The sequence below is a fragment of the Anas acuta genome, chromosome 8, assembly GCF_963932015.1.
Source record: "Anas acuta chromosome 8, bAnaAcu1.1, whole genome shotgun sequence".
NCBI lineage: Eukaryota > Metazoa > Chordata > Aves > Anseriformes > Anatidae > Anas > Anas acuta.
This window is the reverse complement of record NC_088986.1, coordinates 6,304,784-6,329,499: the sequence shown is the minus strand read 5'-3', so window position 1 is coordinate 6,329,499 and position 24,716 is coordinate 6,304,784. Positions and strand designations below refer to the sequence as shown.

Sequence of the window (24,716 nt, the reverse complement as noted above, 5' to 3'; positions counted from 1 at the left end):
CTTTACTACCAACTCCACAACTTGCTGCTTGCATGTTTTGGTCTTGGATTTACGGCTGAATAATTTTTCAACTCAGTTTTAGGGCAGACGTGTTGCTGCTTTACCAGCAACTGTTCCTTTTTGTGGTACAAAAACTGACCTTGCGGATGCCTTCTGAAGGGATGGGAATGCTGCATCCCTGTATGTGTGAGCAGCAAGTGCTGGGGTTGTTGAAGGCACTAAGACTGGTAAGCAGGTAACGACACATGACATGACCTAGTTCTCTAGCTATGGATGAATTTACAGTGCTAGACAGTGTGATATTAGGGTACTTGTACAAAATACGGCACAGTATCCAATTCCAGCGGTTTCCAGCACAAACAATCTTCCGAGAGTATAGCAGCACATTAGAAATTATATGACAGGTTGCTTAGTTAAAATCATTTTCAAAGAACAGTTGCTTTGTCCCAAATGATTTTGGTAGCATCACGCAGGCTTGTCAAGCTTTTAGGATAAATAAAACTCAGTTAAATCTTGTGTATAGTCTCCCATGTGAGGAAACCAGATTGTCTATTAACTGCTAGAGCTAATTGCTGGAACCATTGTGGGTCGGACTGCTGGCACCACCTGCTGGGCGTGCTGTCAAAATTCCCCTTGTAACTTCTATTCACATTATTGCTGTAGTATTTCCTTAAAACTTGTCAGGCTTTTCAGTGTTTGCATTGGGGTTATTACATATGGTCCACACGAAGCTTAAATCTCGTCTCCAAAGTGCATCAAGCAAAAGCATTGACTCATCTCTGAGAATGCAAGTGAGAAAATACACATTTTTAGTCCATGCTGACTGCTACCTGTCAGGTCCTCTTATGTTCTGGAGATGCTCTTGGAAGATTAGCTGCTTTCTCTGAAAATCAGGCTTTGAAAAAATTCATTTTTCACAGGCTCAGTAGAAACTCTTGAGTTCAACTGGTTTAAATCCCTGAAGACTCTGGTCTCGCTGGGATTTTGTCTTTCCTATTGTTTTCCCTTTTCCTTTTGTCTTTCCTACAGTTCCTATCATAAATTCAGATGGAATGACAAAAAGAAGTTAAAGATATACAGTGATACTCAGGTTGAAGTGATTGAGTGAATTTGTCAAAATCCCAGTCTAAAGAATTGTGCCCGTAACTGACCTTTGCTGCGTAGTCCTTTAGCGGGTAAAATTGCTTGATGTTTGCAAAATATTTTGTCATTTTTTAATGGCAAATGTAAATTATTTTAGTAATTTCTCCTTAATGTTGATGTGTGAGTTGTTTTTCTGGTTTGCATACAAAACTGATGTACTAAAAATCAGTAATTCCTTAAAAGATTTAACAGTAAACTCTTTGTAATTTCATTTTAACTGGACAGAGCAATTGTATCACTGTCTATTCTGAAACAAAAAATAACTGTGTTCACTGAGTGTAAATACAGTAGTTTGTTGGGAAAGAGCCCTTCATCGCCGTTACTGTATCTGAAAGCCGAAATTATTTTGTATAAAAGCTGATAGCAAAGCTCCTCTCCAACTCCGAAGCAGGAAGCAAACCCTTTTGTGCTGGAGCACTCAGTCATAGTATCCAAAGACACGATTTAGGGCAGGAAACATTTAATTGCAAGAGGCTGATCTCTGTGCAAAAGCATGGAGGTCAGAGGTTGGACTCGATGATCTTGAGGTCTCTTCCAACCTAGAAATTCTGTGATTCTGTGAGCTGAGGCTGAGCTCCAGCCTTGCTTTGTCCTCCCAAAACGAGCCCAGGGGAGGGTCAGGCAGGCCGGGCCAGCGCTTTTTGGCGAGTAACAGCCCCGGCCGCTGGCCCTGCCGTCCGCAGAGCCGGGCTGGGTGTCCTCTGCCCGCCGCGGCTGCTTTAAGGGAGGCGGGCCCGGAGCTGCATTCACTTCCAGGTCGGGGGGGGGAGCAAGCACCGGGAGGGGGGTGGAAAGGGAAGAAAAAAAAAAAAAAAAAAAAGAGGCAGCCGCAAGCTGCGGGACCCGGCTGGCTGGGCGCTCGCCGCCGGCACCCAGCGCCGCGATGGTGAGTGAGGGGCGCTGAGGGGAGGGCAGCGGGGCCACCGTCTCTCTGCGGGGCAGGCGGGCTGCCCCGGGGTGCTGGCTGCCGGCGGCGGGGCGCTGAGGTACCGGGATGGCCGGCGAGTGGCCGGGATGGCCGCCCGGTCCCTCAGGCGGCCGCGGCCGTTGGCCGGAGCGGGCGCGAGGCCCCGGGCGCGAGCGGCTGCAGCCCCCGTCCCGCCCCGCCGCTGAGGGGCGCCGCCGGCAGCGGCCGTGACAGGGGGACCCGCGGCCGGCTCCAGGGGTCGGGCACGGCTCGGCCCGGCTCGGCCCGGCTCGGCTCGGCCCGGCCCGGCCCGGTCTGGCTCTGCTGCAGCTGGCTGAGGGAGAAGGCAGCCCCTCTGTTACAGACAGGCCGTGCGTGGTGCTGCTCCCTGCTCGGGAGATGAGTGTGCATATTTGCTTCTGAGCCACCACCGGGCACCTCCTGGGCTGTCTGCTCTAATAGACTAGTTAGTAAAAGCCTAACTTAACCCCCTAAGCAAGCTTTTGATCTGTATTTTAAAAGTAGGCACCCCCTGTGCCTGTTGTGGTCAGGGGACTGCAAGCCTCGTTCTTTGGGAGCTGGGTGCCCACGTTTAAACCTGTGGCAAAACTCTGATTCATGGCGACTCCACGCACCTCTGTCGTCGTGCCGGCATTGTGCATCACCTGCATACCTTTGTTCCTTCCCATGCCACACTCACAGGCAGCGTTCATATCTTCTCGCACCTTTTGATCTGCGAGGCTAATAAGCAGGTTTTGCCTCCTCCTCCCAACATGCTTTTTCCCCCCCCAGCGTATTCTGGTAGCTGTTAGGTTCAAACTGAGGTGGTGTAGATACCTCTTAACATAAATAGCCCCACGAGATCTGCTAGTGCCTTGAAAATGGCATAGCAGTTCCGTATTTTTGCTTGATGCTTCTCCTGATACCTTCTTTGGCTGCCTCGGGTTTCCTTGCGGTTAAGTGAACCCTTCAGATTCTCTCCAGTCATTTCTAATTGATGAACTCATATCGGAAGTTCTTTATGTTAGTTTTCGAGTACATGGTCTTGTTATGTAGCTGTAATGTGGCACTATTTAATTTTAGATGCCTTGTGGCCTCTGCCAACTTTGTATCGCTAGCAACTTTAATCAGTATGATCCCACTTGTGCCAGAGTAATTAATGAAAATAATAAATTTGAGTTTTGTGCATAATCATTCGGTGAGTCTGGCTAATAAATTGCCTAATTTTGTTTCATTCTGTTAATTTAAGTAGGATAATCCTAGAGCATTTTTCGAAGCATAAATCACTGAACCATCTGTTTATTTTTCACTGCCCTTATTAGTGCTCAGGAGAGTTCTGAGGAATGCTATTGAGCTGCTAGTATTTCTTGGTCGTTTTAAGCATGTTCCTTTTAAGAAAGTAAATCTTTAGGGTTAAAAACCAAGGCTCTGCTACCATTTATTGTCCTGCTAACATCTCGAGAGAAGTAATTGCTGCTATTTGAAAAGTCCCTTATCCTGTATGCCCAGCTCCTTCCTTGAGCTTTCAGGGAAGAAAAGCAGATGGGCCTGGCAGAGCATACAGTGACCTCTTGCACTTGAGGCTTGTCATACTGAGTCAGTAATTGGGTGCAAAAATTGGAGACTTAGAAATAGTTCTCCTGGAGCTGAAATTGTTGTCTGTCTTCCAAGTCTTTATATGGGTTTATTGAGGGAAAACTGATCAAAAGCTACCTGGGGGGCTGGGGAGAAGATTTGATTTTTAATGACTGAGACACAAAGCTAGAAAGAACTGGATCTTTCAGGCTGGAGTTGGTAGGATCATCACAATGCCTATAGTGAAAAAGGCCCACACAGCAGTGGGATTTAGTTTTCCTGCAAAGTTAGATTGCAATTACTGATGGGAAACATCAGTTAAATCTGTCTCTTTTTTGTTATCTTTGTATAAGCAGGTGATTGCATGGCGATGCTCTTCTGAAGGAACAGGATTTTGTTTGGATACTCACACTCAGTTAACTAATCTAGGCATAAAGTTAGGCTTAGGATTCTCTAATTTATCCTAGGTACTTTAATATGTCCCTTTAAGGTCTTCTTTTCTTTCTTAACTACATTTTGAAATACAGAGGTAGATATAGTCTGGCAATAGTTAGTGTCACCACAATGAGTTTTTAAAAGAAAATATGGAGGACTGTTATTTGTGAGAACCTTTCCTACTGCATTAGTGACGTACACTATAAGCTGAACTAGGTAATGCCATATTAAGGGTGGGATTGCATTTCAGTCTGCTAGTGTATTGGATTACTGCTAGATGCCAATGGCCATGTGCTTTACTCTCCTTCCCTCGCCTCTTTGTTTGTTTGGTTGTTTGCCTTGGTTTGATTAAGCACTTACAAAGTTAACTTTTTTTTGGGGATTTTAAAAGAAATTATAAAGAAATGAGCATTAAAAATCTCATCCCAAATTATTCCATTACAGATACTATTCCATAAGCTAGTTGACTTTAGATGTGTCACATTAGCTAAAACATATATTAATAAAAGGAATGAAGGCACCCAGCCTTGTGTCATGTAACACGTCATCCTGTCTTTTGGAGACTTGTCTGGTCACTGAAGTAGTTTGATGGAATGAGAGAAACCCTTACGTATATGGGAACATCAGATGGTGAAGATGGCCATGAAAACGTCAAATCTACATAGTAGAAGTTCTACTGAAATGGTTCTGAATGATCTTTACCAAGTACAGCAATCCTGAGCTGTGGTTGACACACATTTACAGCATTCAACTGAAGTATTTGAAATTGAAATAACCAGAAAGTGAAATGAACTGAAAAACAACTGCCAGGTTTGTTTTCAAGCTGACATTCAAAAGCATAACTAAAGAATGGAAACACTGAAATCCTACCCCTGTAGGTGTTCAAATACAACTGCAGGCTTTTATTATGAGCTCTTTAACTGGGCAATATTCTCTCAAAGTAAGAAGTTAAAAAAAAAAAAGAGTGCCACTTGCTCATGGGAAGGTTTGCAGGTTGCATTCAAGCTATTCTAGTTCAGTAGCAGACAGCCTAGGAAATCACTTTTATGGTGCATGTCAAGGGACTTAATTGGATGTAGGTAAAAATGTTTCCCCTGACTGTCCAGGTTACCTCTGGAGCCTTTGCTAGATGTGTTTGGTCAGTCTTTGTGCAACAAGTTGAAGAAGTGTTATAAACATCTCCTGCAGCTGGCGGGAGGTTGATAGAAGTGGTGCTCTGCTGTTCCAAGTGTGACTGATCCCTGCTTGTGGATTTTGGCCCTTTATAGCTAGAGGGAAGTCCTTCATGGACTTTTAAAGTGATTATTTTATTACAAAAAAATAAAATAAAATAAACAATATCTCCAGGTTAGATTGGCTAGCTAGAGGTACAGGCTGAAAAAATAGCTTTCTGAGTCATATGCTAGCAGCCTATCTACATGGCTAAAAATTCTCATCGGAGTTTGCTCACTGATATATGGAAGTGTTTTAGCTTTTCTGGCAGAAATTATGCAACAGTGCCAGAAGGAAAGAACAGAGCCTGTATTCTGGTTTTTGTCATGTTTAAGCATCAAATTAGAAGCATAAGAGCTAATGAGAGACGAGGCTGTCTTTGCTTAAGTGAGAATAATTTTCATTTGCTTTTGAATAAGGATTCTGATTTTTTGTTTGAATCAGCAGCTGTCTTATAAGTTCTGGCCATGTGTAGTAATTTCAGCTTAGAAAAAATATTTTCTCTATTCCTTTAAAAAATGTATTATTTTAAAATAACCATTTTTTTTCCTCTCTAGAAGCATTTCAGGCATTATTGCACATTGTAAAGAAACAAAAGATGTTAACAACTCCAAATTCTGTCCCTCCTCTTCATATCAGTTTGTGGTGGGAGGCAGCCAAAATTGCTGTTTTCTGGTAATGAGGCAGCCAAAATTGCTGTTTTCTGGTAATGAGAGCGAGTCACATCACAAAATAACTCCTGTTTCTTCAACAATAATATTCAATAATCAAGTTGAGCAGAAGTTAAGCACTTAGTGAAATCAAGTCAAAGGGGTGGAAGTTGCATGTCAAAAGCTGCAGCAAGAGCTTGTATTTGAATAATTTGGAGTTTTTGGTTCCCAAACCTGCACTTAAGTCTTCAGGAGCTATTAAACTGCAGTCTCTCTCTGTTGGCAGTTCATGATTCATTAAAGATAAGCTCCATTCCATCTGCACCCTGAATAGGTGCACCTTATTTTAGAAGATGCATTTCTGTCATTTTCTTTATATTTCTTCTACATAACCTTTTATCTATTCCTCTACTTTTGCTATGAGAATATTAGGCAAATGAAGCAACAGAAGAGAAGTTAAATGAACTAGCAAAGAAAGGTGAAATTATCCAGAACTTTCAGTATAAAAGGCAAGCTACAATTCTTCCTACAGATGAGATGTGGCAAGAGTTGATGCTGTTATTTTCAAAATTATCCGGGGGAGTATGTACCAGTCACTCAGCCTTCTTTTGTGTAGCGCTGTGGATGATTCACAGGGCTGCGAGTCATTCTTTATGTTGATTAATCTGGGAGACTGAAAACAGTAAGCTATTATTAGGCGCTGAATAAATAACAATAAAAAACAACCAAAACCAACCAATAACAACAAAAAAGTTGAGATTTTCATATGTCAATATGCAATCTATCTCTGAAAGAAAATGTGAAGTTTATGTTCTGCCTTGTCCCCATTGTACCCAATGTTCTCTATAGGTAATTTCTAGGTCCTTACCATTTTCCCCCTTTTTATGCTATCTTTTATCAGAAAGAATACCGCAATAATTGTTACTTCATTGCAGTACAAAATTTGGATCTTTTTGAGTTCTCTTTTTTTTGATTCGAAGCTTTAGCTGCACTTTTCAGTATCAGAAATTGCTCCTAACTATGCATGAGATTTATCTACATTTCTAATGTAATGATGTGGTAGACTTCTGAGGTGGGTAGATTCAAATGGAAGATTAAAAGCAATTATATCAAGAAGTAACATTTGATTAAAGCAGTAGTTCTTTCAGTCTGTCTTGATCGATTAATTACCAGTAAATGTCAGAAATTCAAATTCTGTCATCAGAAATTGGGAAAATACTTTTATTGCCCTGTGAACACAAGCAGGGATTAAGTACACTGGCTGTGGCGCTCGGGGTGACCGTGGGAGGAGGCTCTCCCCCGATTTGGTAAGCCTTTTATTGTGTGACCCAACTCATGAGTTTGCTGCGGCTCCAAGGGGAACATCTTGTGTATAATATTTGCCCATTCAAATGTGAGTCAGACTAACAAAAAATAATGATTTGCCTAAAAATAACGTTGCAGAGGAACAGTGGAGACATAGACAGCAAAAATGATTTGACTAAATTGCCTTTGTTTCATTGTGTTTTGCGTATGACAGGAGGAAGCTTCTCCCTACTCTTTGCTTGACATCTGTTTGAATTTCCTTACTGCCAACCTAGAGAAGTTCTGTACAGAAAGGCAAGATGGAACGCTGTGCCTGCAGGAGCCAGGAATGTTTCCTCAAGAAGTGGCTGATCGATTGCTGCAGACGATGGCATTTCATGGTAAAACAATTATTTGTGGGTCATTGGTGGAAAATGTTTTACTGGAATGTGGCACTGCAGCTAGGGTGTGTTTTCTAGTAGAGTCTGATGCTGGAACTATTTAAAATGTGTTTCTTAATCTCTGAATAGAGAACTTCTGGTATTTTGGTTTTGCCACAGGTTCAGCTGGATGTTGCATAGCCATATAGACGGTTCTGAATCAAAAGTCCTTTGTCTTGTATTTATGATTTTAATTGAATGTTCTTTTAAGTGAACGTTGTTGAACGGATACTTTAAGCATTTTTATTGCAGTGGAATTATTTGCTAAAAGGCAGTCAGTTTCAGGACTAGCGTAAGAAGGTATGAAAAGCACTTTGTGGTGTTCTTATGTGTTAGTACAGGCCTAGTATATTCTGTTATGCTGTTGAAGAGAGATCTGCCATCTTGTTTGCTTGCTTTTAAACACGACAAAGGAAAATGTTAAGCAATAAAAGCTGTTAATAAAAGCTTCTTGGCATGAAGACAGTGAACGTATAGAATACCCTAGAGAAGAGGCAGGAGACCCATTTCTGCAGACTTTAGAGATGAGACGTGACACTGGAAAAATTGCTTTAAGCACACCAAGAGCCCTCTTCTGTAGGTGCAGATATGGCTGGCTGCCTTTGTGCAGATGCTGGTGTTGTAGTTTTCTCCAGTTGTTGCCAGCTATGTGTAGCAGAAGAGACTGTCCTAAATAATAATAAATGGGGTGTGGTAAAGGTAGGTCATCAGGAGATCCTGACTCGATCCTTAATTGAAAAGATTAGCAAAAATTACTAAGTAATTTAGTTATACTTGAACTGAATTATATTTATTTATTGCACATTATTTTTTTCCTGAGTACAAATTGTCTCATATTATATGTTTGCTTTCTTTGCAAAAGATGCATGCTACCTAGTCTGCAAATCTTAATATTAATTTAACTTAATCACAGAGACAATTACTAGCTCCTGACTTAAATCTAGACAAACTGCAGTGGCAGTGATGCTTTTATTCAAATATATTGTGTTTTCAATTTCTTTACTATCTTCATTGTGCTTGAAGATGCAAGCCAGGGACATTGGCATTTTTAACTCTCTGGAGCGAAATTAGAAGGACGTGTACTTCCTAATTCTTCTGTGTGTATGCTTGCGTACCCATACCCTTCTCATAGGGCTTTTTATAAATTAGTAGTCGCTCTGTTGGTGAGACACAAATAAGATATTTTGGTGTTTTGGATGTATTTCAGATAATCGTGTGCATGGAACTAAATTTTTCAGTTAGTGTTTTGTCCGTATGCAGCAGGAAAAGACTACTTACGCAGTCATCTTGCTACAGAGCAGAAGATGATTATCTCAAACAAGGCTATTGTATTTCCTTTTTTCATTGCTGTCTTTCTCTCCTTCCTACTCTTGTCCTCCTGTTTCACCTCTTTGAAACACTTTCTAGGTTTCTTTCTCACATTTAGCTTGTTTCTGAGCAACACTCCTACCTTCTTCATGAAGGACATAAAATAACTTAATTAGCTTAGTATAGTGTATTGATCCTACTTATGAATTCAGTCGAATGCTACAGTATTCAATTGAGTTAAAGCAAGATGGAAGTGGATCTTTAATTGATGGCACTATGTTGAGGTTAACAGAACTGTGACCAGGGAAGAAAAACTTCAAGAAAATTTGAAATTCATTTTTAGCACGTTTCTAACCAGTTACAGAGAGAAAATCCAGCAAAATGGAAGTTGTAGCCTGAATGTTTTCAAGTTTATTTTATTTTGTATGTTCTGTCTTCTGACTGTCAGTACGTCTGAATTTAGCTGTCCTATTCTTTAACCTGAGATTATCCAAAAGTATAATCATGAAATGGAAGCTCAAAAAAAAAAGATCAGCAGCATAATGATCCGAGATATATCCTATTTTGCAATTAATCTCTGTTAACACTTCTTATTTGTTTCCCTTTGGGTTCTTAATAGTGGTGTACAACACTAGAAGCAAACACTAATGCTGTTTTCCAACAGGGCTTCTGAATGATGGAACTGTGGGCATCTTCCGAGGCAACCAGATGCGTTTGAAACGAGCTTGTATACGCAAAGCCAAAATCTCTGCCGTGGCTTTCCGGAAAGCATTCTGCCATCACAAGCTAGTAGAACTTGATGCTACTGGGGTAAACGCAGACATAACAATCACAGACATTATAAGCGGACTTGGCAGCAATAAATGGATCCAACAGAATCTTCAATGCCTTGTGCTGAACTCACTAACTCTTTCTTTGGAAGACCCATATGAGAGGTGCTTCAGTCAGCTGTCTGGGCTTCGTGCATTAAGTATTACCAATGTTCTGTTCTACAATGAGGACTTGGCAGATGTTGCATCACTCCCTAGGTTAGAAAGTCTGGATATATCCAACACCTCTGTTACTGACATAACAGCACTCCTCACCTGCAAAGATCGACTGAAATCTTTGACCATGCACCACCTGAAATGCTTGAAAATGACCACAACGCAGATTCTGGATGTTATAAGAGAACTAAAATATCTGAATCACCTTGATATTTCAGATGACAAACAGTTCACATCAGACATAGCACTTCGCTTACTGGAACAGAAAGATATCTTGCCTAACCTCGTGTCTCTGGACATTTCTGGAAGGAAGCATGTTACAGATAAGGCAGTAGAGGCATTTATCCAGCAACGGCCAACAATGCAGTTTGTAGGACTGCTAGCTACTGATGCCGGCTACTCAGAATTCCTAACAGGAGAAGGAAATCTAAAGGTTAAGTGGGAGAATTAATTTTGCTGAAAAATGAGAGTGTTCAGGGAAAATAGACCTAATCATTTGTAATAAATATATGTAGGTGTTTCAGAAGGAGGCTGTAAGGCAGTATTTTAACCATGAATTGTAATTAGTGACTTCATGTCAAATTCCTACTTAATTCTGGAACAGAAACTGCTAGATTTAAATAATCTATTGAGGAAAAAAAAAAAAGGCATCTATTTTCTGTGCTGTTTTGGTGAGCGTCAAGTCATGATTTAAACTACCAGATCTAAGAGCTGAACTAGGTCTAGTCTGAAGTCATTTACTGAAATAATGTTCTCGTGTTTCCAGCCCAGTGTCTAGTATAAGGCAGCAATATGTAAGAGGGAGAGTTACAATTTGCATAAACTTTGAGCAGTTCATGATTAACACAGCAGATACAATAAAACTTAATAACTGAGCTGCTGTTGTGTTCCATCACCTCTTCTATTTCCTGATTACAGTATTTCTGCCTACCTTGAAAGGTCTTTTGAAGGTCTTTAAAGGTCTTTTGAAGGTCGTGAAAGGAAACTGCAGAGGGAATGAGGAAGAGTTTGCATAATGTGGCCGTATGTCTCCTATGCAAGTTGATTTTTGTAATTTGATTAAAACAAAATAGAATGCCCTTGTCATATGCAAATGAAATAATACAGCAATGACAATTTTTTAATGATAATTTTTACTTGGAGCTTTTGACAGTTGTTAATGGTCACTTCTCCTGAGTACCTGGTTGTCACAGCTGACAGCAGCATGTATGAATGTTGAAAGATTTGTTGGAGAAAGCAAGTTCCAACATGATCAGTGTATGGCATCAGGAAATGAAACCTCACATTTGGTAGTAAATAGTTCAATATAATCCTTAGAAATAGACATTAACTATATAGAATGCATGCTTCAGGTGACTGTGCTATGAAAAGGTACAGTCTTTTTCTTCTTTTTTCACTTTGTGACCTGGAATTCATTAGTGACTGTAAAGAACTATTCAGCTGTCTAGTCTTGATACTACTAAAGAATAATCAGGACATGGCCCTTGCGGAGTCAGTCAAAGTAAAATATTGTTATCTTTACAGCAGTCCTATAACATTTAGTTATAGAAAGTTCTTGAAAGATTAAACACTAGACAGACGTTGTAGTTGAAACCATGAAGCTGAGTGGAATTCTTCATGCAGTGTATAACTGGCTGCAGAACGTGTCAGTAAACATGACTGCCCTGCTCTAGTTGGTAGGGAGCATAAACCAAAGTCCGAGATGGTATCACTTCTCTCAAGGCTGTAATATCTTCCTGGTCTAGCAAGTTATGAAAAATTTGGTTCCATATGATACAAGATGCATGAAAAGTGACACTTTTATCTGTGAACGTTTGCTTTCCCATACGTGACAAATTAGGTAGAACAAGTTCTGTGTGCTTTCCCAAGAATGAAAACCAAAAAACAGTGTTTGCAGCAGTGATTCTAAAAGTAGTAGGACTGAGGAACAAGCCTACAGTTAGTTACACAACATGCAGATACAAAGTAGGTTGAATACAGTAAAATGGAAGATGCAGTAGGTTGGGAGGTAGAAAAATTTGCAGCTAGTTGCTGATTTAGTATTCTAAACTTAAGCTTGTATTAGTCAACAGTCAGCAGCTTCTAATGCACTATTATAACATAAATTAGTTTAGTGTTAGCAGACTTTAAATCCATGTTAAAACTTTATAAGAATGTTTTCTTTTGCAGTGCATATGAGTTAGTTCTTTAATACAGTGCTGGAAAGGTATTGCTACAGATCTATCTTATAGGAATCCTGGTGTAGACAATAAGTGGAAATATTAATTGGCAGAGCTAGAATCCTGAGCAAAAAATATCAGCCAGAATATATTTGTCAATGTATTTGACAAAGCACTCAGTTTCATATACTGCTTTTAGGCATTTGCTGTTTCATAAGCAATTTTTGTTAGTCACAAAGTGCAGCTTTTACTTAGTGGTTTTATATGGATGTGCTTATAATGGTGTCTGAAACCTAATTCTGTCTTATAAAGGGGATTCTTTACAAAGAATGTTTGAAGATCACGTAGTTCTGAATTAATTTGGGCAGATAATGTAATCATTTGCTTACTGAAGGCTTTGGCTGAAATATCAGCACTTTTGAAACTGCGGCTTTGCAATTTTGTGAACAAAGTTCTTAAAGTAAATGATGGTATCTTGAACTAAAGATTATTCCTCTGTTCATAGGTGTCAGGAGAAGCAAATGAGACTCAGATTTCTGAAGCACTGAAGCGTTACAGTGAACGGGCCTTCTTTGTGAGAGAAGCACTCTTTCATTTATTCAGCTTGACACATGTGATGGAAAAAACAAAGCCTGAAATTTTAAAGGTAAAATAATGTAGTCTTGATGAGAAGGTCTTGCATCCTTCCTTAAACTGATTGTAAGGAGGCCATTGCCAAAACCTTGTTAAAAATTTGTTTTACACTTTCATTGTGATTTTTAAGGCTAAAATTTTAATGATGGAGAAGATGCCCTAGTAGCATTTTATGTTATCTAAAATTGATCTGCGCTAATTTAGTGTCTAAATCTATTAGCATCTAAATTGTTTTTTTCATGTAGTTTTGAATGATTTGAAGTTTTCTTCAGGTGCTGAATTAAGTCTTTAGAACATAGTTATCTTGGGTCAAATCAAAGGTTTGTCTGGTCTTCTTCCCCATGTACAGCAGTGCCTTCTGCTGATACTTACAAAAGAACAATAATAGGGAAAGGATATTTCTCTCCACTGTCATCTGCTAGTTTGGTAGCAAATGAACAAATAATTGTTAGTCATACGTTGGGCTCTAACTAGTGGCAATTCTGAAACTTCCTTAGAAACCCATTCTAGGACTTGGCTTTATGTTGCTACAATAACCTTGAATATTGTGTTAAGTTTTGGGCCCCTCACTGCAAGAAGGATGTTGGGTTGCTTGAGTGTATACAGAAAAGAGCAACAAAGCTTGCGAATGGACTAGAAAACAACGACTTACAAGAAGTAGCTGAGGGAATTGGGATTGTCTGGAGAAGATGAGGCTGAGGGGAGACTTCATCATTTTCTACAATTACCTGAAGGGAGGATGCGGTGAGGAGGGTGTCAGTCCCTTTTTTTTCGGGTGACAAGTGATAGGGCATGAGGAAATGCTCTCAAGTTGCATCAGGGGAGGTTTAGGCTGGGCATGAGGAAGACTTTCTTCACAGAGAGGGTGGTTAAACATTGGGATGGGCTGCCAAGGGAAGTGGTGGTAATACCCCCATCCCTGGATGTATTTAAGAGACATGTGGATGTGGCACTAGGGGACGTGGGTTGGTGATTGGACGTGGTAGGTCAGATTGATGGTTGGACTTGGTGATCTTGAAGGTCTTTTCCAACTTAGATGATTCTGCAACTCTATGATCTCCTCTGAGGGGCTGCTGCAGACAGTGCAAAAGGACTTGGAGAAATAGAAGTTGTCAGCTTTCAGTCACTGAGCAGAAGGAAATGTTCTTTCTGAAAATTAAAATCATACCAGATGAGGTTTTTGACTTAAGTTAAGAGGAGGCAGAAGTTAGTCATTGTCGTGGCCTGAAGCAACAGTGGATTGCTCTTGAGGTATGTGCACGAACGTGTATGTAAGTAATGTGAGTAAAACTCTTGCATTTCAGCTTGTGGTTATTGGAATGAGAAATCACCCCCTGAATTTGCCTGTGCAGTTAGCAGCAAGTGCGTGTGTCTTTAACCTAACCAAGCAAGACTTAGCAGCAGGCATGCCTGTGCGACTTCTGGCTGATGTCACTCACTTGCTCCTGAAGGCCATGGAACATTTCCCAAATCATCAACAGGTAAAAGATGAATTTTCCTTATTTTCTGTAGCTTTCTCTGTGTTGTGGATCTTAAGAGAGATTTCTCCACATCTCATGACCTCAAGAGCAGCTGTAAGCAAGTACTCATACAGCTACATTTGTGCAGGATTTAAGTAAATATTATTTCCTTTTGTGCTTCCTGCCCTATGGGACTGTAGTTAGCAGAATCAATGTTACCTTAATGTGGCTTCTTAAAAAGACTTTAATGAAATTAGACTTGTAAATGAAGTAGAAAATACTGTTGGGTGAGTTGGTTGCCATTAGAGGTGATCTTGCTGAGAAGAGTGAATTTTTCAGTGCATGTGGCAAACTGGAAACCAAGAGGTGGTGTTGGGTATCTGACAAAACTACGATTCTTACCCTAATGAAACCATTATCAGGCAAGATTAAGCAGAAATGCACAGTGATTATATTGTCCTATCTTAAAAACAAACATCTCTTTGGGCATGTGGATACTAATTATTTCCTTACAATTATTTAAAGGTTTTTGTTTGATAAAAAATGGCTGATGTGTTGAAGGATCACACTTCCTTCAAAGAATCAACATGGAATCCTTTGTCTCTAGTTAATAAGCAAGGTTCTGAGTGATCTGCAGTGTGGCTGGAGTTGTCTGAGAGTTTTATCGTTGATCAAGCTACTGTTAACAATAACATAGCATGCTATATTGCTAGCTTTAGGAAAAGGCTCATCTATTTGGGCAGTGGTGAATGACATAGTGACGCTTGCCCAAAAACAAAGTATTGAAAACGTCAAATTTTAAGGTTAAATAATAGGAGGTAAATGAGCCTTCATTTGGTATCTTGCATAAGGTTTCCCTATATATCTACAGTTATAGTTACAGTTATATATATGTCCTACCAAATGTTCTGGTCAGTGTCTAAAAGTATCGTGTTTTTTGTTGTTGTTGTTGTTGTTTTGTTTTATTTATTTATTTTTTTCCTACTTTCACATTCAACTTTAATGGGATTTAAATATTCAGCTGGCCCTCCTTCTTCTCTATTTGAGATATAGGTTTGAAGAAAAATGTAGCGTTTTCAGAACTGCTTAATTCATTTTGCTTGTACATAAACTTATATTTAAGAGGAAAGAGATTTATTTAGGTGCAAAGTTGTCAGTCTGCTGTCTGTGTTGGTGTATTTGCCTGCCTTTTGATTTGTTATTGACCTAACTTGAAGGAGACATCTTTAGCAAGCCTGTACATGTGATATTAATCAACAGTAAGAAGATGGCTGTAAAGCTTTAAATCAAACTTCTTCCTTATTATTTGGTTAAAGATTAGAATCAAAGCCCAAACAGAGTTCTTTGGTATCTTCTCAGTGAGGAGGGTGTTTACCCCATCGTGAAGGAATAATTTTACCCTAAAGTTCCTTTTTTCCTTTCTCAAGCTGACTCATTTTGCTTATGGAAATATGTTTAATGATTCATAGCAAGAAGGTATTCTGAAACGTGTCTCTCTGAAATCATTCTTTTTCATTTCTTATAGCTGCAAAAGAATTGCCTTCTTTCACTGTGCAGTGACAGAATACTTCAGGATGTTCCATTTAACAGGCAAGTTTTATGTCAGTTAAAATGAGCTGTAGCATTGCAGAATATTTTTCTTTCTTTTTTTATTTTTTTTTTTTAAACTAAGATATGTTTATGATTTTTTGGTCTTTGGAAAACTATGGCTGCTCTAGAGGCTTGATGATCACAGGGTTTGTTTCTGGTCTCAGTTTGCTCAGTTTAAATCTTTCTAACATGTTAATTCATGTGGCCTGTGGTATTTTGGGCTAGTAATCCATAATAGTTTTGATTGTAGGTCAGTAATAAAAAGCTCTGGTATGCAGGGATTTTTTGCTTCACCTGGATAGGTCCACCACTAATCATGTAAGAGAAGTCAGAATTTCTCTGGGGGACTATGGAATTGCTTTTTGCAGAGACTTTTCTACTTGGATGCTTTGCTAAAAGCTTTTGAAGTATGTTGGTCTGCTGTTTCAGAATATTGTGTCAAATTTTTCTTCCTTCTTTGGAAGCAATTCCTGTGCACTTTGATGTATAATTAGAAGTAAGATATCCTAAGCGAACAGCTTGAAGCTGACCGAGGTTCATGCAATACATGTAATTTCCTGATGTATTTCAACCTTTTTGATACAAGGCACACTTCTGGTTTCTTTGGTCTTGCATGCATTTATATCTGAAGTGTCTTCTGTGTACATCTTTCTTTTGGTAAGACTTACAAGACTTGGGAAAACAAAACTTATGTTTAACTTTCAGATTTGAAGCTGCCAAACTTGTTATGCAGTGGCTGTGTAATCATGAAGATCAAAACATGCAAAGGATGGCTGTAGCCATAATTTCCATTCTTGCTGCAAAGGTACAAAATTTAAACTTTGAAATGATCAGATAGTATTTCTAAAGTATATTTTAAAAAAAGTGTTGATGATGGTTTTATTCATTTATAGCTTTCAACAGAGCAAACAGCCCAACTTGGTGCAGAGCTCTTCATTGTTAGGGTAAGTCAAATACTTCCTTGACAGTCAAAAATACCATCCTCTTGAGCTATGCATGCTGACAGTATTCCTAAAGATATAAATCAAAAATAAGTAGATAGAATTCTAAGAACACATTAACCTGTATTCATCTGCAAGTTCTTTGGAACAGAAAAGGCTAGAGAATTTGCTGGAGATAGTATCATGCGCAATGGTTATGAGGCATAATAGCATAGATGAAAAGCCAAACTGGGAAAACTTGATACAGTTAATATGAAGTAAGATAGCAATAAATTCTTGGTTTCAAATTAATTTTATAAGCCTAAAGATCCTTGAAAAGAATATTTGAAGCAAATTGTTAGTGCTGTCAATGTCCATCAGTAATCGTACTACACATGCAATTATGGTGAAAACAGGAATTACTCAACCAGGCAATCATATTCAAAAGGGGGAAAAAAGGTTTAATAGCAATTCTATTTTCTATAGTTTGGGTCTTTTTTCTGCTTATAAATGCAGTTTGCATTACCCAAGTCTGCACAGAAACAAGCAGAGGAGCCAATATGGTTTTTGATATACAGTCATAACTAGGATTTCCTTTTGTTTGTTTTTCCAGCAACTTTTACAAATAGTTAAGCAGAAAACAAATCAGAATCTTGTAGATACTACCCTCAAGTTCACACTGAGTGCACTTTGGAACCTCACTGATGAATCTCCAACAACGTGTCGGCACTTCATTGAAAATCAAGGACTAGAACTATTCATGAGAGTCTTAGAGGTGAGTAGTACAGTTCCCTGTGGATTCTCAGCCAAGGTTTATAATTAAAATTGTTTCAGTAATAAGCATAAACAGTTACATATAGTTTCTTTCTTTTTTCCACAGTCTTTTCCATCAGAATCATCCATTCAACAGAAAGTTCTTGGACTTCTGGTAAGATAAACAAAAAGTCTGAAATCTGCAAATTTGTGCATTAAACTGGAAAAGTTTTAAAAACAGAAGTAGCATCTTGGTATCTGACTGTCACCTGAACATATGAAGATATCATTCTGGTGTTTATGTGTTTACTTACACTATGTAGTTCAAATTCATATGTTCATCTCCCTGATAATACTTTCTTTTTTTTTTTCCTTTCCCTCTCTGTTTCCCTCCCCTCCAGAACAATATAGCAGAAGTTAAAGAACTCCATTCTGAATTAATGTGGAAGGACTTTATAGACCACATCAGTAAATTATTGCACAGCGTGGAGGTGGAAGTCAGCTATTTTGCAGCAGGGATTATTGCTCATTTAATATCTCGAGGAGAGCAAGCCTGGACATTAAGTCGCAGCCAAAGGACCTCTCTCCTTGAACAACTGGTACTAAAATCACAATGCAGTTTATCATGCTCTTCTATTTTTGTATGTTTGTATTTAATATTGACAGTTCTTTGTTCTGTACTGTGCAGCATTCTGCCATTTTGAACTGGCCGACCCCGGAGTGTGAGATGGTGGCTTACAGGTAACAATTGTCTTGATTTAGATTTTGGTAAATACAGTAGAACTGAACTAAATTTAAAACTTGTTCCTGAAGCAGAGTGAGCTGCTAGCCAGATGTGGTTTTGTCCAGCAGAAAAATGCCTATCAGCTCAAACATGCAAACATTACACAGCATGCTGGTTTTCCCTTTGTGACCAAAGAAGGATAGGGACTCCTGTGAAAGATAAACGTAATATTGTTCTGTCTGAATTTCTATTAAAGATGTTTGCATCCATGTCTAAAAGACTTAAACACAAAGATTAACTGGTAAGGTTGTATTGGCATGCACTGGGTTAGCACTGTCTGCCCTAGATAAAGGAACTTGAGGCCAAAAGTTGCAATTAGATAATTACTGTCCATTTAATCATTATTTCCACTGTTTAATCATCATTTCTGCTATCTATATTTTTGCTGGTTATTGTTAAACATCAAAAGGTAGTCACCTTTTGCGTCTAAAACTCCAGTTTATCAAATGTCTTTCCCAGTTATATTTGTCAATGAATGAGTAGACAACATGAGAACTATGAAGAAGTAATATCTGGTAGCAAAGTGAGATGTTGATTGAGATGCTGCAATCTCTTTCTCTTTCTCTTTTTTTTTTTTAATAGGTCTTTTAATCCATTTTTTCCATTACTTGGCTGTTTCATGACACCTGGTGTCCAGTTATGGGCAGTGTGGGCCATGCAGCACGTCTGCAGCAAAAATCGTACGTATTAAGATAAAATTACCCTTAAAATTGTTATTTCCTAGTATATTAATCGCTAGCATGAAGTGGAAATAATAGGAATTCCTGATACTTTGGAGAAACTACACTGAGGCTTTTACTAAATGGGGCAGGAAAATAAAATTATAAAAGCTCTATAAATCAATTATATTTAACAGAATTTTACTGTTAAATGCACAGTATTAATTCCAGAATGTAGACATGTTAAGATTAACTAAACTTGCAGCTTGCACAGGTATTTTTATTCAGAAATGTCATTATTAGTAATGGGCAACAAACTACTTCAAAATTAAACGAGAACAAGGATTACAGCAGGTAGCTATCTCTTACCATGAGAACAGAAGTTTTAGGTAATCCTAGTCCCTAATCGCTTTTTTCCAATAACTTGCTGTTACATGAAGGACTATTTCTTAATCTGCTTTTCCCATCTGCAAAATGAGAACACCAGCATCTTCTTTTTAAAATGCTTTGGTAGTAGTACATAATGAAATGCACAAGCATTGGGGAAGGAAATAAGTCCCCTGAGCATACCTAAAGGGTAAAGCTGGACAAACCTTCCTGACTTTTTAATGACTTTAAAAAATATATAAATGTAGATTACACGAGTATGTATATTTTCATTAACTTTTACCATGTATAAAGCAGCTTTCCTCTGCAGTATTAAAAATATTTTCTGTGCCAGTGTTTTAATCTTCCTGACAGCAGTATCTCTATGCTTGTTTATCCCTGTCCCATAAATCACTGTTTCTGCACTGAAAATGCATCTATTCAGGACCAAGCAATAATAACATGGCATGATATATAACTGCACATAAAATAAGTTTTTTTTTCTGCTCTTCATAGAGCTCAGAACTGTAATGAGACATTGTTCTTAGGATATTCTGTCCTGAGGCCCATAAGGACTTTTCCTATGTTGAAGTAGGACTGTTCTGACAAAGCTGTTTTAGTCATCAGACTTCGAATAACAATTTTTCATTATGACACCTTAATCCTGTCTTAATGAAATTAAAGCAAGCTTTTTTCCCCCCTTTGTGCCTCAGCTCTGTTAGCTTGGTACAGTCTTATTTGTTCTATTTATTTTTAGTGTTTATTTTGTGCTGCCCTAACCTCTGAGCTTTCAACATGCCACAGAGGTCTGTACTGACAGTGAGTAACTGCACTGTAGAATGCAAAGGCTGTGAATAACTGGATGACATATGCCTGATTTGAGATCGAAAAAGTATAGCCCTGATATATTCGTATATGTATATCCTGAAGTTTCTGATGGCAATTGGTGCCAGAAGATTCTGGAGAAAGTTGCAGAGAAACCAAATGCTTGTTAACAAATGTAATAATCTAAACTGAGGGAAAATTTTTTTCATTCTGAAATATGAAGACTTATATTAGGAAAATTCTTAAGCTTGGCACCACGATGACGTTTTGTCCTGGAATGGAGATGCATTTTATTTTGCTCTCCTCTTTTATGTGGGAATGAAAAGTAGTCTGGAATTAATGGCATTAATTTTTTTTCTCCTTTCGCTGTTTCACACCTCAATGAGCTAACTTACATAAAATATTAGTAGCGCTGCAGCAAATGTGATTGCCAGTGAAAAGTTTAGTATCAGCATTTAAACAGGTCAGGTGTTGCGTCACTTAGATGAACAGTGAAGGTAAGCACATCTGCTCTCATGCCCTGTGGACTGCATTACAGTCACTGTGACCTTTTTGTGACAGCTTCTGAAGCTTGTGTGTTACGTTACAGCTGTGGCTCTTTTTATAGCTGATCTCTGCATGTGATAACACTGCAATTGATGTAGACTTTTTAAAAGCAGTAACAAAAAAGGAAATAAAAGTGTAATTTTATCTTGAAAAGGCTTTCATAGCAACTTATCCTAGTTAAACTATTTTCTGTACTAGTCAATGTAAGTAGCATTTGGCAAAATGTTTTCAAAGGGCCTGTTTCTTACTCACTCTACAAGACTTCAGGAAGTGTCTGAAATGCTGCCTGCCTCATAGGAGATGAAAGTGGATTTGAATCAGTGTTTACAATATCTGCTACTTCTACCCTAGATACATTTTTTTGGATTACCTTTTTTTATCTTATTACAGCTACCAGGTACTGCAGCATGTTAATTGAAGAAGGTGGCTTACAGCACTTATACAACATCAAGGAAAACGTCCAGACTGATCCACATGTCCAGAGGATTGCTATTGCCATCCTAGATAGTTTGGAAAAGCACATTATGCGTCACGGGAGACCACCTCCATGTAGAAAACAGCAACAAAATAAACCCAACTGAAAGCTGCAGGTATAAGAGTGTAAAGTATTGTCTCTGTAATAATCCTTTCTGATGTGTGTGTAGTTGGAGTAACTTGTAATATAGTGGTCACCATTAAAGTGATTTGCCGATAATTGTGGTACCCAGAACCATGTATGGTAACCTTTGGTGAATGTCAACTTTAATGGCAACCGCATATGCAACTTGTAAAGGGTCACTGCTTGAGCTGGTCATACCTGTAGGATTACTGCTGGCTACAAAGAGATGGGACTCAAACAGATCAATAGATCAAAGTACACATCTGGAGGAATAAAAATAATAAAAAAAAAAGGACTTATAGGAATATCTTGTATTGCGACTTCTGGGACAGAAAGCTACTTCATCCCTATGATTGCTGTTTATAAAACTGGTTACCAGTTCGGTGTTTGAATAGAGCTGTGTGTGGTTGTGATATTCAACACTTTTACAGATTACAAAAGTACCTGCATGCAAGTTACAAATGAGACTTGTAATTAAGGCGACCAAAATGTCCACCGTCTCATAATCCTTCTAAACACAAGTGGGGACTTCAGCTTCCTTTTCCTTTTGCCTGCAAGCTGTGTTCTTTTGTTTTCCTTGCTGCTAGAACAATGCCTTTTTTGCAGTTGAGCTCTCCTGAGTCCTTTGTGCTCTCAGTAAGGCTGAGATCAGAACTGCATCAGGGAAAGTGGAAATTCACTAAAATAAAGCAATAGAAACAAGTTCGATAGGAACCACAATTCTGAAAGAATGAGCTAAGCTTGAGATTTTAAACTTGATAACATGAAGGGGATTTTGCTGTTGTTTGACTACTTTTGGTTGTGTGTGGGATCTTTCTTTTCTTTTTGAAAGACTGGTAGGGAGAGAGAAGGCGTGTAAGAGCAAAGTACTGGTCTGCCCTCATCACGAGGGGAATTGCGTGTTGAAATAGGAGGCCCAGGATATTTGGTCACCTTATTTATAAGAGACTAATGATTGCTCTATTGTTTTCTGTAAATATTCTGTCAGTATTGTGCAGTGAATAATATTTCCAAGTCATCACAGTGCAAAATATTGCCTAATGTTCTATGTAAACCCTGTGTCAATTGCATTGTTCTGTGAAGTGTGAAATTTTACATAAAGATGCTAATTGTAACAACTTACTTCTTTCTTGGTTACCTGTGGGTTTCAAATGATGTGTTGAATGAAACATATTGCACAGCATATGGATGCCTGATAAAATACAAGTGATGGAAGCAAACTGCATGTTGGTTCAAATTCACTTTTATTTCAAGCATTGTTTCTATTTATCTGGTTACAGTCCACATTTCCATGAGAACTGACTGACATTCTTAGACTCTGCTGTAAATATATTGGTGATTCAGTTTAAAGAGAAAACTTATGTTTGGTAGCTTACTAGGAGGGATGGCTTCTTCAGGATGACCATATTTTACTATTTTTAACTCCTTCCCTTCCTCTCCCTCCCCAATTCTCATTCTGCAAATAAAAATATCACCTCTAATCTTCAGTAATCTAGTTATTGTGTTTTTCAGCAATTGCAAAATGGACTGATCCAGTAACTTTACCAGTATCATGTTGTCTAACTGCTGTTTGTGTGAAGGTATGATTTAGCTAGCATAATTTTCCTGTGTGTACCTGGTTATGTTAGTGTTTTCTTGATTCAGAAAGAAATGAAATTGATTGTAGCTTTGAATTGTGAAGGTGGTTTAAAACATGGAAAAAAATGGCCTGCAAGCTTTTATCCACCACCCTTCTGAGGTCTCTGCTATGGGGCTTCTGCCATGACAATTCCATTGTATGAAATGGCCCAGGCAGCCTGTCAGCGCTGGTGTTAATGGAATGCGTATAAATCAGTTGGTACCACAAGAATTTAAAATGAACATGACAGCTCTTCTTCCCAACATTGTTGTTTCCTAATAACAGGAGAACTTGGTGAAGCATCTTAACTAAAACGCTACTGCAATGTGCTGCACAAAATGAATGGGATGCTGGCACCAGTCCAGATGGTGAAGATGTTGTTTCATGAAATTCTGCAACCAGAGAGATTGTAGATGATTTTCCATATCCTTGTTTTGTTCCCACATGCTTCAGGCAAACAGTGAACAGAGCTTTCTTAAGCAGAAAAATACGAATGGCTACAAGGTGTAAACCTACCTAACTAACAATTTACTTGTGTGTGCCACTAGAAGAAAGGTCTCTTCACATTGCTGGGCAGCTTCAGCAGTTCCTGCTAAGATACAATAATTCTGGAAGCAACTTCTAAACTCTTGTATTTCACCAATGGCATTTGTCAACCTTTTGTTAAGGCTGAAGATAATGACTCTGCTTTACCTTTGCAGACCTTTACATAGGAAACCTGTACATGTGTGATCCGGTAAGGCTACTTCATGTACAGTATTAAGGTTTTGGCACTAGTGAAGTTGTGATTCGATTCAAGACCATCGTGTTACAAAGTGGTGCCTGATCCTGATATGGTAAGCTGCATTTTGCAAGTGTATGGTGATAACCTCTAATGTATTTGCTAAAAGCTTATTTCACTGTTAATTCACTCTTGCTTGAAGGCTGCAGTCCAGGAAAGTTGGAAGCTGTAGAGCTAAATTTTATGGCATCTCTGAGTGCTGGAGAGCCTGTAAGAACATGGAGAAGGAAGCTTCATCTTCCAGTTGGGCAACAGAGAGGAAAAAAGCAATGGGAGAGAGGTGACATGCCTGAGATGTTTGGCATACACTAGCTGGTGGCCATGTGTACGTGCATATTCAGACCTTGCATGCTGATGTTCTGTGTGTTCTCGAGCATTGATACCAAACGGGTTCAGCTGAGTGGAGTAATAGCAGTGTTTTGCACTGATCATGACAGACTGGGGTTAAACACCATGCTTCTGTGGTAAGACTGCTTGCTCTGTCTGATTACTTGGAAGAGCATTGCTATGTGGTGGTTTTTACATCATTCTGTTGATGTTTAGATGCAGCATGTTTATGGGCATCTGAAGCCAGTTTCTTTCCTGTACACAAAGTACCAACAAAAAACTGCAGTATAATTTGAAAACGAGGCTTTTATCTGCATGGTGAGTCCATGGCTGCTTTATTGTCTCTTAGTTCACAGAAGACTGAACAGAAAGAGGTGTTTTTTTTTTTTTTTGAACTCAGAGGAACAGGTCCTTCTATCTTTAAATCAGGCCCTGTAGATGAGGCTTGTACAGTGATAGGTGAATTAGAATGGCTACTGCATTAATTTTTGCTTTCTTGAGCTTTTGCTGCCACAGCAGACTTAAATTTATGTTTCAACAGAGATACTGAATGATGGAACTGAAGGAAGGAAGGAAATGTGCAGAGATAATAAAAACCTAGGTCAGAAAGGGCAATCAAAAGTGGCTAGGAATTCCTTAAAATAAACTTCTCCAATTTTTCACCTCAGCTGCTAGGTAAAGTAGTATTTCCAGGAAAGGTGAATTGCAGCACTTACATAATATGAGGGAAAGGCCAGAGAGCTGCTGATGGTGAGAG

The 24,716-nt window shown here is 38.8% G+C and overlaps 1 protein-coding gene across 2 annotated transcripts; it reads left to right on the top strand.

Moving 5' to 3' along the window:
* Positions 1-131: 131 nt before the first annotated feature.
* On the top strand, positions 132-22,720 carry LOC137860196 (protein zyg-11 homolog B). 2 transcript variants are annotated; one of them, XM_068690153.1, is made up of 14 exons: positions 132-227; positions 7,442-7,607; positions 9,619-10,373; positions 12,605-12,745; positions 14,037-14,213; positions 15,718-15,782; positions 16,488-16,587; positions 16,676-16,726; positions 17,316-17,477; positions 17,583-17,630; positions 17,857-18,054; positions 18,144-18,196; positions 18,822-18,919; positions 21,026-22,720. In XM_068690153.1, the coding sequence occupies exons 1-14, from the start codon at positions 147-149 to the stop codon at positions 21,214-21,216; spliced, it is 2,286 nt and encodes a 761-aa protein (XP_068546254.1). In that variant the 5' UTR covers positions 132-146; the 3' UTR covers positions 21,217-22,720. The 2 variants fall into 2 exon arrangements, with proteins under 2 accessions (XP_068546254.1, XP_068546256.1); XM_068690155.1 differs by lacking the exon at positions 132-227 and adding an exon at positions 1,913-2,029.
* The last annotated feature ends 1,996 nt before the right edge of the window (positions 22,721-24,716 follow it).

Coding starts and splice junctions, on each gene's coding strand:
- LOC137860196 (XM_068690153.1), top strand. CDS start 147: ATGCCTTCTGAAGGGATGGGAATGCTGCATCCCTGTATGTGTGAGCAG. Junction 7,608..9,618: donor GCAGACGATGGCATTTCATG/GTAAAACAATTA, acceptor GTTTTCCAACAG/GGCTTCTGAATGATGGAACT. Junction 18,920..21,025: donor GCACGTCTGCAGCAAAAATC/GTACGTATTAAG, acceptor ATCTTATTACAG/CTACCAGGTACTGCAGCATG.